At 39.8% G+C, this 20,020-nt stretch overlaps 1 protein-coding gene across 1 annotated transcript in view; it reads right to left on the bottom strand.

Moving 5' to 3' along the window:
• UPRT (uracil phosphoribosyltransferase homolog) overlaps positions 1-18,947 on the bottom strand; it is a 36,426-nt gene extending 17,479 nt beyond the window's left edge. The window contains exon 1 of the mRNA XM_082865338.1: positions 18,506-18,947. Within this exon, the coding sequence (XP_082721464.1) occupies positions 18,506-18,885 (380 nt within the window). The 5' untranslated portion in view covers positions 18,886-18,947. The remainder of the gene's footprint in view (positions 1-18,505) is intronic.
• Between the last annotated feature and the right edge of the window lie 1,073 nt (positions 18,948-20,020).

The following is a 20,020-nucleotide window of genomic DNA, read 5'->3' as shown; positions in this document are numbered from 1 at the left end:
TTACCCATCTTCTGCCTCAGTTATTCTGCTATTGATCCCATCTAGAGTATTTTTAATTTCATTTATTGTGTTGTTCATCATTCCTTGTTTCATCTTTAGTTCTTCTAGGTCCTTGTTAAATGTTTCTTGTATTTTCTGTATTCTATTTCTAAGATTTTGGATCATCTTTACTATCATTATTCTGAATTCTTTTTCAGGTAGCTTGCCCATTTCCTCTTCATTTGTTAGGTCTGGTGCGTTTTTATCTTGCTCCTTCAACTGATGTGTGTTTTTCTGTCCTCTCATTTTGCTTATCTTACTGTGTTTGGGATCTCCTTTTTGCAGGCTGCGGGTTCATAGTTCCCGTTGTTTTTGGTGTCTGTCCCCAGTGGCTAAGGTTGGTTCAGTGGGCTGTGTAGGCTTCCTGGTGGAGGGGACTAGTGTCTGTGTTCTGGTGGATGAAGCTGGATCTTGTCTTTCTGGTGGGCAAGTCCACGTCTGTTGGTGTGTTTCTGGGTGTCTGTCAACTTTTTATGATTTTAGGCAGCCTCTCTGCTAATGGGTGGGGTTGTGTTCCTGTCTTGCTAGTTGTTTGGTATAGGGTGTGCAGCACTGTAGCTTGTTGGTCGTTGGGTGAAGCTGGCTGCTAGTGTTGAGATGGAGATTTCTGGGACATTTTCGCCATTTGATATTACATGGAGCTGGGAGGTCTCTTGTGGACCAGTGTCCTGAAGTTGGCTCTCCCACCTCAGAGGCACAGCACTGACTCCTGGCTGCAGCACCTACAGCCTTTCATCCACACGGCTCAGAATAAAAGGGAGAAAAAGTAGAAAGAAAGAATTAGTAGAAGTAGAAAGAAAGAAAGAAAGGAAGGAAGAAAGGAGGGAGGGAGGGAGGGAGAGAGGGAAGAAGGAAGGAGGGAAGGAAGGAAAAAAGAAAGAAAGAAGATAAAGTAAAATAAAATAAAAGAAAGTTATTAAAGTAAAAAATAACTATTAAGAAGAAAACATTAAAAAAAATGGACAGATAGTACCCTACAACAAATGGTGGAAGGAAAGCTATACAGACAAAATCTCACACAGAAGCATACACATACACACTCACAAAAAGAGGAAAAGGGGAAAAAATCATAAATCTTGCTCTCAAAGTCCACCTACTCAATTTGGGGTGATTTGTTGTCTAAAGGAGGGAAGGAAGAAAAGAAAGAAAGAAGATAAAGTAAAATAAAATAAAAATAAAATAAAGTTACTAAAATAAAAAATAATTATTAAGAAAAAAATTTTTAAAGAAGGATGGATAGAACCCTACGACAAATGGTGGAAGCAAAGCTATACAGACAAAATCTCACACAGAAGGATACACATACACACTCACAAAAAGAGGAAAAGGGGAAAAAAATCATTAATCTTGCTCTCAAAGTCCACCTCCTCAATTTTGGATGATTTGTTGTCTATTCAGGTATTCCACAGATGCAGGGTACACCAAGTTGATTGTGGAGCTTTAATCCGCTGCTTCCAAGGATGCTGGGAGAGCCTTCCCTTTCTCTTCTTTGTTCTCTCAGCTCCCGGGGCTCAGCTTTGGATTTGGCCCTGCCTCTGAGTGTAGGTCGCCGGAGGGCATCTGTTCTTCGCTCAGACAGGACGGGGTTAAAGGAGCAGCTGCTTCAGGGACTCTGGCTCACTCAGGCCGCGGGAGGGAGGGGTACGGAGTGTGGGGTGAACCTGCGGCGGCAGAGGCCGGCGTGATGGTGCACCAGCCTGAGGCGCGCCTTGCGTTCTCCCGGGGAAGTTGTACCTGGATCCCAGGACCCTGGCAGTGATGGGCTGCACAGGCTCCCCGGAAGGGGCGTGTGGATAGTGACCTGTGTTCACACACAGGCTTCTTAGTGGCGGCAGCAACAGCCTTAGCATCTTATGCCCGTCCCTGTGGTCCGTGCTTTTAGCCGCGGCTCACGCCCGTCTCTGGAGCTCCTTTAAGCAGCGCTCTTAATCCCCTCTCCTCCCACACCAGGAAACAAAGAGGGAAGAAAAAGTCTCTTGCCTCTTCGGCAGGTCCAGACTTTTCCCCGGACTCCCTCCCGCCTAGCAGTGGTGCACTAACGCCCTGCAGGCTGTGCTCATGCCGCCAACCCCGGTCCTCTCCCTGCACTCTGACCGAAGCCCGAGCCTCAGCTCCCAGCCCTGCCCACTCCGGTGGGTGAGCAGACAAGCCTCTTGAGCTGGTGTGTGCTGGTCGGCACTGATCCTCTGTGCGGGAATCTCTCCACTTTGCCCTCTGCACCCCTGTTGCTGTTCTCTCCTCCGTGGCTCCGAAGCTTTTCCCCCCTGCCACCCGCAGTCTCTGCCCACGAAGGGGCTTCCTAGTGTGTGGAAACCTTTCCTCCTTCACATCTCCCTCCCAATGGTGCAGGTCCTGTCCCTATCCTTTTGTCTCTGTTTATTCTTTTTTCTTTTGCCCTACCCAGGTATGTGGGGAGTTTCTTGCCTTTTGGGAGGTCTGAGGTCTTCTGCCAGCGTTGAGGAGGTGTTCTGTATGAGTTCTTCCACGTGTAGATGTATTTCTGGTGTATCTGTGGGGAGGAAGGTGATCTCGCATCTTACTCTTCTGCCATCTTCCAAAATCCCTAAGTCTGTATTCTTTATATATAAATACTCCCTAAACTCAGAAAACTCTATCCACACACCTACACATAGACAGCCCATTTAAAACAGGCTTTATGTACTGTGGTTTTCAAATGAAACTATACTAATAATATTACACTTTCACCTTTCATTTCTATAAGTAACCTTCACAACATGCTTGTCAAAGAAGTAAAAGTCAGCGAACTACCAAGAAAAAAAAAAAAAAGACTGACGCCTACTTCCCCATTTGCTAGACCTACATAAACTTGTCTAAGTAGCCAGAACACAGTTTTTCAATAGGGAAGATAAGTCTGGATTTGTCTTAAAGAAATATTCAATAGTATATCTTGAGAACACATCTGAAATGTTTGTCTTTAATTTTTAAACAGTTACACAAATATATTACATAGAAAAGTTAGGTTAATTGATCAGAGTTGCCCAAATTCATTATTTTACTTTAGAAACAGACATTGTAACATCTTCACACTCTCCTCGAAAGTATCAGCATCATCTGATAACTTCTGGATGATAAGCACTTCTCTACATTCCAAAAAAGGTACACACTACGAGAACCTAATGTGAACTGTTATCTCTTCATAGCTATTTGACTTCCAGTTAAAGCAGTCACTGCTCCAGGTCATCCCACTACAAACAGTAATTACTAACTTATCCCCTGATGTTTTTGACAGGCTTCAGATGGACACTGTTTACTTAAATCAATTTAGAAATTAAAGTACAGTTAGAATACAGTAAGTGGGTTGCATTCCTTAAAAACCCACAGTCACACCGCACGGGTTTGTGACCAGGGGCTGTCGCAGTCCTCATTCTGGGTTATGGTTTTATGTTTAAATTATCCACATCAATCAGCAGCATCATTTGGGATTTCTGAGCAGACACTTCAAGCACAATTTCTGGACTGAAGGGGCGAAAAATGTCTGACAGCAATGCAAGCTTACTCCGTGCTGCCAGAGCAGGCAACTTAGACAAAGTAGTGGAATATCTCAAGGTGGGCATATACATCAATACCTGCAACCAGCCGTGTGGATGAAAGGCTCTTGGTGCTGCAGCCAGGAGTCAGTGCTGTGCCTCTGAGGTGGAAGACCCAACCTCAGGACACTGGTCCACAAGAGACCTCCCAGCTCCACATAATATCAAATGGTGAAAATCTCCCAGAGATGTCCATCTCAACACCAACACCCAGCTTCACTCAACGACCAGCAAGCTACAGTGCTGGACACCCTATGCCAAACAACTAGCAAGAGGAACACAACCCCACCCATTAGCAGAGAGGCTGCCTAAAATCATAATAAGTCCACAGACACCCCAAAACACACCACCAGACGTGGACCTGCCTACCAGAAAGACAAGATCCAGCCTCATCCACCAGAACACAGGCACTACTCCCCTCTACCAGGAAGCCTACACAACCCACTGAACCAACCTAACCCACTGGGGACAGACACCAAAAACAACGGGAATTACGAACCCGCAGCCTGCAAAAAGGAGACCCCCAAAACAGTAAGATAAGCAAAATGAAAAGGCAGAAAAACACACAGCAGATGAAGGAGCAAGATAAAAACCCACCAGCCCTAACAAATGAAGAGGAAATGGGCAAGCTACCTGAAAAAGAATTCAGAATAATGATAGTAAAGATGATCCAAAATCTTAGAAATAGAATACAGAAAATACAAGAAACATTTAACAAGGACCTAGAAGAATTAAAGATGAAACAAGCAACGAAGAACAACACAATAAATGAAATTAAAAATACTCTAGAAGGGATCAATAGCAGAATAACTGAGGCAGAAGAACGGATAAGTGGCCTGGAAGATAAAATAGTGGAAGTAACTACTGCAGAGCAGAATAAAGAAAAAAGAATGAAAAGAACTGATGACAGTCTCAGAGACCTCTGGGACAACATCAAACGCACCAACATTCAAATTATACGGGTTCCAGAAGAAGAAGAGAAAAAGAAAGGGACTGAGAAAATATTTGAAGAGATTATAGTTGAAAACTTCCCTAATATGGGAAAGGAAAAAGTTAATCAACTCCAGGAAGCACAGAGAGTCCCATACAGGATAAATACAAGAAGAAACACACCAAGACACACATTAATCAAACTGTCAAAAAATAAATAAAAAGAAAACAAATTAAAAGCAGCAAGGGAAAAACAACAAATAACACACAAGGGATTCCCCATAAGGTTAACAGCTGATCTTTCAGCTGAAACTCTGCAAGTCAGAAGGGACTGGCAGGACATATTTAAAGTGATGAAGGAGAAAAACCTGCAACCAAGATTACTCTACCCAGAAAGGATCTCATTCAGATTTGATGGAGAAATTAAAACCTTTACAGACAAGCAAAAGCTGAGAGAGTTCAGCACCACCAAACCAGCTTTATAGCAAAGGTTAAAGGACCTTCTCTAGGCAAGAAACACAAGAGAAGGAAAAGCCTTACAATAACAAACCAAAACACTTAAGAAAATGGGAATAGGAACATACATATCAATAATTACCTTAAATGTAAATGGACTAAATGCTCCCACCAAAAGACACAGATTGGCTGAATGGATACAAAGACAAGACCCATATATATGCTGTCTACAAGAGACCCACTTCAGACCTAGAGACACATACAGACTGAAAGTGAGGGGATGGAAAAATATATTCCATGCAAATGGAAAACAAAAGAAAGCTGTAGTATCAATTCTCATATCAGGAAAAATAGACTTTAAAATAAAGACTATTAGAAGAGACAAAGAAAGACACTACATAATGATCAAGGTATTGATCCAAGAAGAAGATATAACAATTGTAAATATTTATGCACCCAACATAGGAGCACCTCAATACATAAGGCAAATACTAACAGCCATAAAAGGGGAAATCGACAGTAACACAATCATAGTAGAGGACTTTAAAACCTCACTTTCACCAATGAACAGATCATCCAAAATGAAGATAAATAAGAAAACAGAAGCTATAAATGATACACTAAAAAAGATGGACTTAATTGAGATTTATAGAACATTCCATCCAAAAACAACTGAATACACATTTTCTCAAGTGCTCATGAAACATTCTGCAGGATAGATCATATCTTGGGTCACAAATCAAGCCTGGTAAATTTAAGAAAATTAAAATTGTATCAAGTATCTTTTCCGACCACAATGCTAGGAGACTAGATATCAATTACAGAAAAAGATCTGTAAAAAATACAAACACATGGAGGGTAAACAATACAGTTCTTAATAACGAAGTGATCACTGAAAAAATAAAAGAGGAAATCAAAAAATACCTTGAAACAAATGACAATGAAGACACGATGAACAAAAATCTATGAGATGCAGCAAAAGGAGTTCTAAGAGGAAAGTTTATAGCAATACAATCCTACCTTAAGATACAAGAAAAAACTCAAATAAACAAAGTAACCTTGCACCTAAAGCAATAAGACAAAGAAGAACAAAAAAACCCCAAAGTTAGCAGAAGGAATGAAATTATAAAAATCAGATCAGAAATAAATGAAAAATAAATGAAGGAAATGATAGCAAAGATCAATAAAACTAAAAGCTGGTTCTTTGAGAAGGTAAACAAAATTGATAAATCATTAGCCAGACTGATCAAGAATAAAAGGAAGAAGACTCAAATCAATAGAATTGGAAATGAAAAAGGAGAAGTAACAACTGACACTGCACAAATACAAAAGATCATGAGAGATTACTACAGGCAACTCTATGCCAATAAAATGGACAACCTGGAAGAAAAGGACAAATTCTTAGAAATGCATAAACTTCTGAGACTGAACCAGGAAAATATAGAATATATGAACAGAAAAATCACAAGCACTGAAATTGAAACTGTGATTAAAAATCTTCCAACAAACAAAAGCCCAGGACCAGATGGCTTCACAGGTGAATTCTATCAAACATTTAGAGAAGAGCTAACACCTATCCTTCTCAAACTCTTCCAAAATATAGCAGAGGGAGGAACATTCCCAAACTCATTCTACGAGGCCACCATCACCTTGATACCAAAACTAGACTAGGATGTCACAAAGAAAGAAAACTACAGGCCAATATCACTGATGAACATAGATGCAAATATCCTCAACAAAATACTAGCAAACAGAATCCAACAACACATTAAAAGAATCATACACCATGATCAAGTGGGGTTTATTCCAGGAATGCAAGGATTGTTCAATATACGCAAACCAATCAATGTGATCCACCATATTAACAAATTGAAGGAGAAAAACCGCACGATCATCTCAATAGATGCAGAGAAAGCTTTCGACAAAATTCAACAACAATTTATGATAAAAAGTTCTGGAGAAAGTAGGCAGAGAGGGAACGTTCCTCAACATAATAAAGGCCATGTATGACAAACCGACAGTCAACATCGTCCTCAATGGTGAAAAACTGAAAGCATTTCCAGTAAGATCAGGAACACGACAAGGTTGCCCACTCTCACCACTCTTATTCAACATAGTTTTGGAAGTTTCAGACACAGCAATCAGAGAAGAAAAGGAAATAAAAGGAATCCAAATTGGAAAAGAAGAAGTAAAGCTGTCACTGTTTGCAGATGACATGATACTATACATAGAGAATCCTAAAGATGCTACCACAAAACTACTAGAGGTAATCAATGACTCTGGTAAAGTAGCAGGATACAAAATTAATGCACAGAAATCTCTGGCATTCCTATACACTAATGATGAATAATCTGAAAGTGAAATCAAGAAAACACTCCCATGTACCACTGCAACAAAAATAATAAAATATCTAGGAATAAACCTACCTACGGAGACAAAAGACCTGTATGTAAAAAATTATAAGATACTGATGAAAGAAATTAAAGATGATACAAATAGATGGAGAGATATACCATGTTCTTGGATTGGACAAATCAACATTGTGAAAATGACTCTACTACCCAAAGCAATCTATAGATTCAATGCAATCCCTATCAAACTACCACTGGTATTTTTCATAGAACTAGAACAAAAAATTTCACAATTTGTATGGAAACAAAAAGACCCCAAATAGCCAGAGCAATCTTGAAAACGAAAAACGGAGCTGGAGGAATCAGGCTGCCTGACTTCAGACTATAGTACAAAGCTACAGTAATCAAGACAGTATGGTACTGGCACAAAAACAGAAACATAGATCAAAGGAAAAGGACAGAAAGCCCAGAGATAAACCCACACACATATGGTCACCTTATCATTGATAAAGGAGGCAAGAATGTACAGTGGAGAAAGGACAGCCTCTTCAATAAGTGGTGCTGGGAAAAGTGGACAAGTACATGTGAAAGTATGAGATTAGATCTCTCCCAAACACCATACACAAAAATAAGCTCAAAATGGATTAAAGACCTAAATGTAGCACCAGAAACTTTCAAGCTCTTAGAGGAAAACATAGGCAGAACACTCTATGACATAAATTGCAGCAAGATCCTTTTTGACCCTCCTCCTAGAGAAATGGAAATAAAAACAAAAATAAACAAATGGGACCTAATGAAACTTCAAAGCTTTTGCAGAGCAAAGGAAACCATAAACACGACCAAAAGACAACCCTGAGAATGGGAGAAAATATTTGCAAATGAAGCAACTGACAAAGGATTAATCTCCAAAATTTACAAACAGCTCATGTAGCTCAATAACAGAAAAACAAACAACCCATTCCAAAAATGGGCAGAAGACCTAAATAGCGATTTCTCCAAAGAAGATATACAGATTGCCAAAAAATATATGAAAGAATGCTCAACATCATTAATCATTAGAGAAATGCAAAGCAAAAGTACAATGAGATATTATCTAACACCAGTTAGAATGGCCATCATCAAAGAATCTAGAAACAATAAATGCTGGAGAGGGTGTGGAGAAAAGGGAACACTCTTGCACTGCTGGTGGGAATGTGAATTGGTACAGCCACTATGGAAAACAGTATGGAGGTTCCTTAAAAAACTACAAATAGAACTACCATATGACTCAGCAATCCCACTACTGGGCATATACCCTGAGAAAACCATAATTCTAATAGAGTCATGTACCAAAATGTTCATTGCAGCTCTATTTACAATAGCCCGGAGATGGAAACAACCTACGTGTCCATCATCTGATGAATGGATAAAGAAGATGTGGCACATATATACAATGGAATATTACTCAGCCATAAAAAGAAACGAATTTGAGCTATTTGTAATAAGGTGGATGGACCTAGAGTCTGTCATACAGAGTGAAGTAAGTCAGAAAGAGAAAGACAAATACCGTATGCTAACACATATATATGGAATTTAAGGGAAAAAATGTCATGAAAAACCTAAGGGTAAGACAGGAATAAAGACACAGATCTACTAGAGAATGGACTTGAGGATATGGGGAGGAGGAAATGTAAGCTGTGACAAAGTGAGAGAGTGGCATGGACATATATACACTACCAAACGTAAAATAGATAGCTAGTGGGAAGCAGCCGCGTAGCACAGGGAGATCAGCTCGGTGCTTTGTGACCACCTAGAGGGGTGGGATAGTGAGAGTGGGAGAGAGGGAGACGCAAGAGGGAAGAGATATGGGAACATATGTATATGTATAACTGATTCACTTTGTTATAAAGCAGAAACTAACACACCATTGTAAGGCAATTATACTCCAATAAAGATGTAAAACAAACAAACAAACAAGCAACAACAACAAAAAACCCACAGTGGTCTGCAATATCCACATCTATATCCCTTACACTGTTAACACTAGAGTTTCATAAAACAGATATTTACTTGTTGGATCAATTGAGTTGCACATAATCTTTGGACCCCTACTTTAGGCCCAACACTGGACTAAAGTATGTGTTAATAAAGATGTTTTAATGTAAACCAGACCCCAGGTCTTATTGACTCCATATGCTTTGTTTCAAATCATAACTCTATACACTTTTGTCTCAAAACCACTTTTAAAAAAAATCTATCATACTGGAAACAAAGTTTTGAAAGAGATTTTAATCATCTTGTATCTGATAACTGTCCCAAATAATATCTAATGCAAAATTATCACAAAGCAACACACACACTGACACACATCCCTGGAATATTCTAAAATATATTCAAATATTTAAACAGTGAGATCCAGGTGCTCATAATTCAGAGCATAGAAATCTAACTAATGTTAAGCAGAGTATCTTTTAAATTGTGCAAACCCCATATAGGATTAACAATGCAGACCTAACCATATCTGAGAATATACTTTTCTTGACACTCCCCCCAACAAATGTGTCACACATCTATAGTAACAAAATGAAAGCCAAAGGTAGCCATTTTTTAAAAAAATGATCTTCACACAGAAACAACAAAAGAATGAGAATCATACCAGAAGCCAAATCCTCATTTTAATGTGGATTTGGTAAACCAGACTCTTCCCTACTTAAGACCGTCTATAAAGCACTTTAAAATTTCCAGAGAGGCTATAGCAATTGTATATTTATATATTTTAAGACACGTACATCTCATAGCAAACCCCAACGAAGATGAAATCAAGAGAAATCTCTGACCTTTCTTCCAAAAGGCTAATAGGTATTTACTTATCATCCATAACATATGGAACTATGAGAGGAATGTCTTTATAATATTAAAAAATTAAGACTTCAAGTAGAGATCCTCTCCCCTCTTCTTACTAGACCTCACTACTACTACTGCTGCTGCTGCTATTACTACTACCACCACCACCATCACCACCACCATCATCACCACCACTAGAGGGATTCTCTAGTGTGTTGGAAGACATCCTCTCCTGGGGCAATTACACTTCAATTTCTACAGCAGAAACTTCCATTTGATCACTATCTGCTACTTCTCTCTATTCAGAATAAACTTGACAACCTCTCCTCTTCTTTTTTAAAGAAAATTCATTTAATAACTGTACACACACACACACACACCCAAGTGTACAAGATTTATTTAAAAGGCTTTTCTTAAAAGGTCCAAAAGTTACAGCAGGTACGTAATATTATACATATATTACTCCCTTCGTTCCCACAGGTCATCATTTATTAAAAGCTTCTTTGGTGCCAAGTATTAAGCACTTTTCGTGCATTACCTGGTCTAATCCTCACATAATCTTAAAAGGTAGATTCTATTCTTACCACCTCTTTAGTGAAGAAAGTAGTGAGGCTTATAGAGGTGAAGTATTCCAAGGTTCTTCCCAGACTGAAGCTCTCTTAAGTCCCTGAGTAAAGCCATTATCTATATTTTGCTCTAATAAGGGAACGTTTACTAAAAGGTAACCAGTTTTTAGGTGTATTTTAATGAGATTTCTCTCCCTGTCAATCAGACTGGCATGTACATACAATGCAAATAATGAAATAAAGAGACTGGCCGGCACATAAAACATCATTAAAATTTTCCTTCTCAAGATGGAGAAGCTGCTATTATAATGTGGCTTGTAAAGAGTATGTAATTAAGGTTAAAACAAGAATACACCCTTTTCAAATGATTAAATTAAAACCTCTGACTCATAACTTAAAAAACAATTTAATTTAAATCCAAGTAGTACTGAATTAGGTGTCATTTTTTTCTCTAAATATTTTTTTATTTCCTCTTTGATTTCTTCAGTGATCTCTTGGTTATTTAGTAACGTATTGTTTAGCCTCCATGTGTTTGTATTCTTCACATTTTTTTCCCTGTAATTTATTTCTAATCTCATAGTGCTGTGGTCAGAAAAGATGCTTGATACGATTTGAATTTTCTTAAATTTACCAAGGCTAGATCTGGGACACAAGATGTGACTTATCCTGGAGAATGTTCCGTGTGCACTTGAGAAGAAAGTGTAATCTGCTGTTTTTGGATGGAATGTCCTATAAATATCAGTTAAATCCATCTGGTCTATTGTGTCATTTAAAGCTTCTGTTTCCTTATTAATTTTCTGTCTGGATGATCTGTCCATTAGTGTAAGTGAAGTGTTAAAAGTCCCCCACTATTATTGTGTCACTGTCGATTTCCTCTTTTATAGCTGTTAGCATTTGCCTTATGTATTGAGGTGCTCCTATGTTGGGTGCATATATATTTATAATTGTTATATATTCTTGAATTGATCTCTTGATCATTATGTAGTGTCCCTTCTTGTCTCTTGTAACATTCTTTATTTTAAAGTCTATTTTATCTGATACAAGTATTGCTACTCCAGCTTTCTTTTGATTTCCATTTGCATGGAATATCTTTTTCCATCCCCTCACTTTCAGTCTGTATGTGTCCCTAGGTCTGAAGTGATTCTCTTGTAGACAGCATATATATGGTTGTTTTTTTTTTTGCTGTATGTGGGCCTCTCACTGTTGTGGCCTCTCCCGTTGCAGAGCACAGGCTCCGGACGCGCAGGTTCAGCAGCCACGGCTCACGGGCCTAGCTGCTCCGCAGCATATGGGATCTTCCCAGACCGGGGCACGAACCCATGTCCCCTGCATTGGCAGGCGGACTCTCAACCACTGCACCACCAGGGAAACCCTACATGGGTCTTTTTGTATCCATTCAGCGAGCCTGTGTCTTTTGGTTGGAGCATTTAATCCATTCACATTTAAGGTAATTATTGTTATGTATGGTCCTATAACTATTTTCTTAATTGCTTTGGGTTTGTTTTTGTAGGTCCTTTCCTTCTCTTGTGTTTCCCAGTTAGAGAAGTTCCTTTAGCATTTGTTGTAGAGCTGATTTGGTGGTGCTGAATTCTCTTAGCTTTTGTTTGTCTGTAAAGCTTTTGATTTCTCCGTTGAATCTTCAGGAGATCCTTGCCAGCTACAGTAATCTTGGTTGTAGGTTCCTCCCTTTCATCAAATATATCATGCCACTCCCTTCTGGACTGTAGAGTTTCTGCTGAGAAATCAGCTGTTAACCTTATGGGAGTTCCCTTGTGTGTTATTTGTTATTTTTCCCTTGTTGCTTTTAATAATTTTTCTTTGTCTTTAATTTTTGTCAATTTGATTACTATGTGTCTTGGCGTGTTTCTCCTTATCCTGCCTGGGACTCTCTGTGCTTCCTGTACTTGGGTGGCTATTTCCTGACCCATGTTAGGAAAGTTTTTGACTATAATCTCTTCAAATATTTTCTCGGATCCTTTCTCTGTCTCTTCTCCTTCTGGGACCCCAATAATGTGAATGTTGTTGCATTTAATGTTGTCCCAGAGGTCTCTTAGGTTGTCTTCATTTCTTTTCATTCTTTTTTATTTATTGGTTCCATAGCAGTGAATTTCACCATTCTGTCTTCCAGGTCACTTATCCATTCTTCTGCCTCAGTTATTCTGCTATTGATTCCTTCTAGTGTATTTTTCATTTCAGTTATTGTATTGTTCATCTCTGTTTGTTCTTGAATTCTTCTAGGTGTTTGTTCTTGAATTCTTCTAGGTCTTTGTTAAACATTTCTTGCATCTTCTTGACCTTTGCCTCCATTCTTTTTCCAAGGTCCTGGATCATCTTCACTATCATTATTCTGAATTCTTTTTCTGGAAGGTTGCCTATCTCCACTTCATCTAGTTGTCTTTCTGGGGTTTTATCTTGTTCTTTTTATCTCGTTCCTTGTTCCTAAATAGTCCTCTGCCTTTTCATTTTGTCTATCTTTCTGTGAATGTGGTTTTTGTTCCATAGGCTGCAGGACTGTAGTTATTCTCGCTTCTGCTGTCCTAGGTCTCATTTTTGAAAATGAGGATTATACACAAAGATTGTCTTTAGCATTGGGGGTGGGAGAAGTTAAGTCTGGGCATAAAGTTGCCAGATTTAGCAAATAAAAATACAGGACACCCAGTTAAATTTGTATTTCAGAAGTATGTCCCATACAATGTTTAGGATATACTAAGAAAAGTATTCATTGTTTATCTGAACTCAACTTTAACTGGGTGTCCTGTATTTATCTAGCAACCTAAGCTAAGGAGGAAGAACTAAATGGACTCAGTTTTAGCTCTAATATGTTCTTGGGTTTTTTTTGTTTGTTTTTTTAAGCAACAGTTTAAAGGGAAGTAAAAAATATAAGCTTTTCTGGCAGGTTTAAACCAAAGGAATGTTTCACTTAGAGTTAATGTTTAGTGGAAGCTCTGAAAACACAAGCACTACTTCCATAGCTACTTTGTTATGTGATCATTAAAATAAAGAAGCTCTAAGCTCAGTCTGTCATTGTATGCAGATGATTTATAAATGATTTTCCTCCTCCTTCCTTCCCCCTCAAAAAAAACAAAATGCAGTGAAGTACTTGCAGCAAACCTAATCTGATGTGAAAACCAAAACAAACAGCAAAAAAAAAAAAAATGAAAATAGCTTTTACTACCTGCCAGGTGCAAGTCATCAGGGCCACAGATCTTCAGCACCTTCTTAAGAATCTCATAAAATAGTGTCATTAATTATTTATTTGCACCTCAAAGCAGAGTTCAATGTAAACATTCGAGATCAGGTAGAAAAAGAAGAGAAGCTATCATTTTCCTTTAGAACCCAGGCCTCAGTCATTCAAGTTGATTTATTAATTTTTATAATGATTGGAACATTAATTCCCCTATATGCCAGGTACTGTGCCAGGCCACACTTTCTTTCTGCCTCCCCAGAGTCCAGACTAGCTGGTAAGATATTACTAGGATATGCCCAATAAATATTATAACAGAGGTATGTATAAAAAGTCGACTTCCTCACTCCTGGCCTAAAAGCCAGTTAGAAAATTCACATGGAAAACCAAAACCATGTCCGTGATTTATTGATAAATAACTTGTAGGTCATAGTGTTTTCTGTGGTGGACATTTTGGTTTTGTATAAGTTGAAGGGAACAGTTCTGAGATTCCTCCAGTCTCAGGGTGATACCAGGCCAGGTTCTCTAGGCTGGTTCTGTTTAGTTTAGAATCCTTGGCTCAGCCTACACCCTAAATCCAAAACTAGCCAAATCATGACGCAAGGGAGAATGGCCATTCTCCCGCAGGCAGTGGCCCAGCCTGAGCACAGCACAATAACCTGTGGTGTTTGAAAAGCTACAAGTGCTCAGGTTCCACCCAAGACTACTCTACTACTCCACTCTAAGGATGGGTTCCAAAAAAAAAAAAAAGACTCCCCAAGCAATTCAAATGTACAGCTTTGGTTAAGAACACTACCTAGCCAAATGACGCAAATCACATCAGGCTGTGCTCATATTAGGGCTGCACAGGATGTTCATCCATCCTGAGGTTAATTGTCTCCCCACCAGGTGACTAAAAAAAAAAAGTCACAAGAATGAATGTGTTCTTTCTTTAGCGCTATTTCATGGACTAAAATACTCTAAGATGGCTCAACTTTCATCCAAGCTGCCTGCTGAGGCCATGGTGAAACCCCTTTGAGGGCAAATATACAGGAAACATTCAATAGCTCATGAAACAGCTTTACTTTAATGTTTCAGAAAACGAAAGAAAACAAAAACTGGGGCTAGGAGATGATCTTTTAAATACACTGCACTGCCTTATATATGAGGTCATGAACTGTGTTCAAGGGAACAGTGCATTACACTCAGATTTTGCTGGGTTTAGTATATAAAGGAGGCAGAAAGGGAAGGATGTGTGGTTTAAATCCACTGCAACAACAAAAACTGCAAATGAAGCAGTCATTTCTTCCTGAGTTCATGAGTGACCCCTGTGTGACAGAGTAAATTATCTGATCATTTGATGTTTAGACTACTGCATACTCAAATAGAGAAAAAAACATTTCCTTGAAATTCAATAATACCACCAATATTTTATGCTGCAAATACAGCACATTTCAAAAAAATAAGTAAAAAGATATTTTAAATAAGTCCAATGTTCTCAATCTTGCCTGCTTTATGTATTTACAACAACATGCAGTTCTCTGGCTCAACCCCATTTCCCCATGCCAAAGTCAATTCAGAAAGCAATCCCTTCACTAGATAGACACTAAGGACCAGGAACAATAAAAGGAATAACAAGTACTTCAATGGCCTCTATCATCAGACAGTTCCATCGTGCACATATATGATGTCACATCAAAATAGAGAAGAGCATAAGGGTACAAGGAAGACAGACTGATAACTGATGGCACCTTCCATAACTAGACCCCTGTAAATATAGCTCCTCTAACCACGAGCACTCCACACCAGCCCCGGATAAAACAGGTCCTGTTTGTGTGAGGGGATGCCAATTTTTTAAGATAAAGGAACAGAGGCCTCCATTAACAGATTTGATTAACAGAAACAAAACTAAAACTCTGTCTCCACCCTAAATAAGCATCAATTAGTTATTAAAAATTGTAATGAGTTTTTCTATTCTGTATCATAGCAGGATAAAAATAATCTAGGATCTCTCAGTGTTGTTTTTTAAAATAAGAATGTGCATTCTATGTAGTTAAATTCCTTTTACTGTCTCCCAAAAGCTGAAGAAACCAGCACTTATGGATACAATCTGAACCATGCACAAATCTAAACATAAAGGCTTGAAATGCCGTAAATATACATACTGTTCACAGTTTACAACAAATGTTCATAGACAGTATCTTGTTTTAGCCTCCCAGGAGCTTCATGAGATATTAGGAACATCCTCATTTTACAAATGATAAAGCTGAAGCACAGAGATGCTAAACATCTTGCCTAAGATGATTCTGGATCCTGCTGTCTCCTACCAAACTCAGAAAAAAAAAAAGAAAAAAAATATTTTGCTTACACCCAGGTTTACTACACCACCCAGGCTTTTCTGAGTAATGCAGTAAAATCAGGTATTAATACTGTCATATATGAATGCTGAATGTCATGCCCTCTCCAAGTTCTATAGCAACTGTTCACTTTTACATGGTCAGGAAGACCCCTTTGTGAAATCTAATGAAAGCGAAGGAATCCCCACCCCATAAAAAAGCACATATGCAAATGTTCATAGTAGCATTATTCATAATAGCCAAAAAATGGAAACCAAACCACCCAAATGTCCATCACCTGATGAATGGATAAACAAAATGTGGTATATCCATACAGAGGAATATCATTCAGCCAAAAAAGAAATGGTGTACTGATACAAGATGGATAAAGCTTGAAAACATTATGCTAAATAAAAGAAACTAGCCACAAAAGACCATATGTCATATGATTCTATTTACATGAAACAACCAGAATAGGCACATCAATAGACACAGAAGGTAGATTAGTGGTTGTCTAGGGCTCTTGGTGGGTTGGAGGGAAGTGGGGAGTGACTGCTCATGGGTGTGGGCTTTCTTGTTGAGCTGATGAAAATGTTCTAAAATTGTGTGGGTGGCTGCAAAGCAATAAACATACTTGAAAACCACTGAATTGTACACTTTAAAAGGTGTATTGTATGGTATGTAAATTATAGCTCAATAAAGATGTTATGGGACTTCCCTTGTGGTGCAGTGATTAAGAATCTGCCTGCCAATGCAGGCGACATGGGTTTGAGCCCTGGCCTGGGAAGATCCCACATGCCCATGGAGCAACTAAGCCCGTGTGCCACAACTACTGAAGCCCGTGCACCTAGAGCCCATGCTCCACAACAGAAGAAGCCACTGCAATGAGAAGCCCGTGCACCACAACGAAGAGTAGCCTCAACTCGCCGCAACTAGAAAAAGCCTGCATGCAGCAACCAAGACCCAATGCAATATTTTTGTATTTATTTACAAAAATAAATAAATTTATTTTAAAAATACTAAAAAATAATGCTATTTAAAAAAATCATTTAAAATGCACATACAAATAACATTTCCCAGATAATTTCTGAGGGTTTGCTAAAGCCCAGAAGCCCATCTACAGGTACAGCACAAGGTCCAAGACAGCACAGGTCCAAGACACAAAGTCAGTAACTCTTGCTCTATAGAAACAAGAATCATCCTATTTTCTTTGTTTTACAGATTAAGTCTTATTTCAGTTCCCCCCACCACAACTACCAAGCCTGTCTCCTACTTTTTAAGATCACTACTTCATTTATTGGTTCACGTGACCACAGTTTTCAATATTAATTCATTAAAAACCATTAAATACTTTCATAAATATAACTTTAACAGCTACAAAGAACTTTTAGTAATTGAATGACTACTGCTTGCAAGGCATAGTTGGAATTCAAAAATGTAAAAGATACTTCTGCCCTCAAGGAGCTTAAAATCTAACAAGTGCGATAAGAGCGAAACGAACAACAATACACAAAACAGAAGGTGAATCTTGCACTAAAAAGGCCAGGGAAGATCAGTGAGGAAGAATGATTGAAGGAAAGCTTCTTGGCAGAGGTGGACATTTAATGCTGAATGTTGAAGAGTAGGTAGGATTTGAACATGCAGAGGAGTAAAGAGAATTTGAGATGCGAGGAGAAGTGGGGATGTTTCAGAATAGTTCCTAGGGACCACGAAGATGGGCCTTAATGTCAAGCTAAGGATCCTGACTTTATTTGGTAGGCTCAGAGAAGCCAAAGAAGGCTGCTGAGTACGGTAGTTAGCGAATCAAAGCAGTATATTAAGAAGATTAATTGTTCAGTAATGTGTGGGTACACGTAGAAGAGAGAAATGGAGACAAGGAAACAAACTGGGAGTCTATTAAACAGTATGAAGTGAAAGGGCTACGCTCTCTGCCCTGTGTCTGTTCACGTGGTAAACCTACAACCCAGAAATGGTTACTGCCCACGAGAACAGGCACAGGGCAGATCAGCACGTTTACCTGACTGGAATGACTGAGTATTCCGCTCATAAGAGACAAAGAGGAAACAGAAGGTTACCTAAAATGCTTCCAAACTACACAAAGCGATGTTAAACACAGGTACTGGGAAAAAGGGTAGGAGGCCTGAGTCAAGTGACACCGCCCCGCAAAGAAAATGCCCTGCCGAAATCTCCAGACCAGCTTCCCTAGGCCAAGAACCTTCGCCCTTTTACTTCCAATCCCCGCCCAACCCCTGAGAGACCCTCCACCTCCCCTTCCCCTTCCGCCCTGGCTCACTTGTCCCGGATGATGGTCTGCAGCTCCCGGATCTGATCATTCATTGGCAGGAGCTTAAGCTGCGCCCCGATCTGTCGGGAGAGTTCGCAGTCCCCTAGGAGGGAGTCGCTGGCTGGCGCGTCAGAGTTGCCAGTGCCACCGTTGCTCTCTGAGTTGAGGGTGGCGCCGCCGCAGGCCTGTGAGTCCCGCTCAGCCGGTACGCTAGAAGAGCTTACTCTCCCCCTGAGGAGAGTCAGCTTGCCCGCGAAGTCGCTGTTTCCCCCGGCATGGTCCGGGATCAGTTCGCCAGCTTGCTGCGGCTCGGGGTTTTGGGTCGAGGCACAGTTTACTTGCTGGTTGTGACAGGGCATGGAGTCCAGACACCTTAACTCCGTGGCCATACACCAGGCACCAGGCCGTCCCCGACCCCTAAGGATAAAGGAGAGCAGGGAGAACGGACCAAAGCTCCTTTGCTCTCCCGGTCGCCCCGCCTCCTCGCAACCTCTAACCGCCGCTGCCCTCTCACCCCTTTGGCCTCCACCGCTTCCCTTTCGCACATTACGTCCCGGCCCCGCCCACACCAGACTTACAGCCCGCCTAGACACTCGATTGGCTTTGCTCCCTGCCACTCTGCAGCGAAAGGCTTGTTAACCCTTTGCGTTGCCCCAGCTGCGTGGGGATCCCACACCGAACTTGGCAGACAAGGTGAGGCCAGGGATATTTGGTTTCCGGGTCTCCCGGGAGCCTCTAGGGATTCTGCCTGCAGAACTTTGAGTGAGTGAGAGAGCCGGGAGAAAACTAGGGCTGGAGAGTGCTAAAATGATGACACACAAAGACCCATGTTTTCAGACTTTGTGTCTTGGCAGAAAAGTTAAACTTCAGTAACTGCATCTACTGTATGCTTGTCTGTGTAGCCCAAAAAGGAAGTTTAAAAATGCCTAGCAGCATGCTGAAGAGCCTGCCCTCTACTAGACTGTTGTACCAGCTGCAGCTTCCCAAGTGTGCTTGACTACTAGAGCTTTCCTTATCTTTATTGGTTGGACCCTACACTGTACAGTTACCATGAGGATTCTGACAGCATTTCAGATCCACTACCGCTTTGCTTCTTTTAAATACTTGGAAAGACACTTTTTTTTGTTGTTTGTTTGTTTTTAACGTGAGGATATAGTATAAAGGCTTGAGCTAAGAATGTCTAGGGCAGTGCTTTTCAACACCTTTGTGTGTTAGAACAATTATAAAGTTTGTTAAAATGCAGGTTGTCGTGGCCTACCTTTGAGATTCTGATTCAGTAGATCTGAGATGGGACCCAAGAATCTTTATTTTTAACACGTAACCCAACAATTCTGATTTTTTTAAATGGTACTTTTTGAGAACAGTGGCTTACAGGCTCCCTTTTTGAAGAGCTACAAAGTCAGAAACCTGCTAATTCTACTAAAAAATTATTGAGCAGTATTTAACAATTTCCCTCCCGTCTCTGGACTTGACTTTGTCCATCTATAAATGAGATGCATTAACTATTTGACCCCTAAATGTTCT

This window comes from Leucopleurus acutus (assembly GCF_964270905.1).
Source record: "Leucopleurus acutus genome assembly, chromosome: X".
Lineage (NCBI taxonomy): Eukaryota > Metazoa > Chordata > Mammalia > Artiodactyla > Delphinidae > Leucopleurus > Leucopleurus acutus.
The sequence above is the reverse complement of the archived record's forward strand: the minus strand, read 5'-3'. Positions and strand labels throughout refer to the sequence as shown.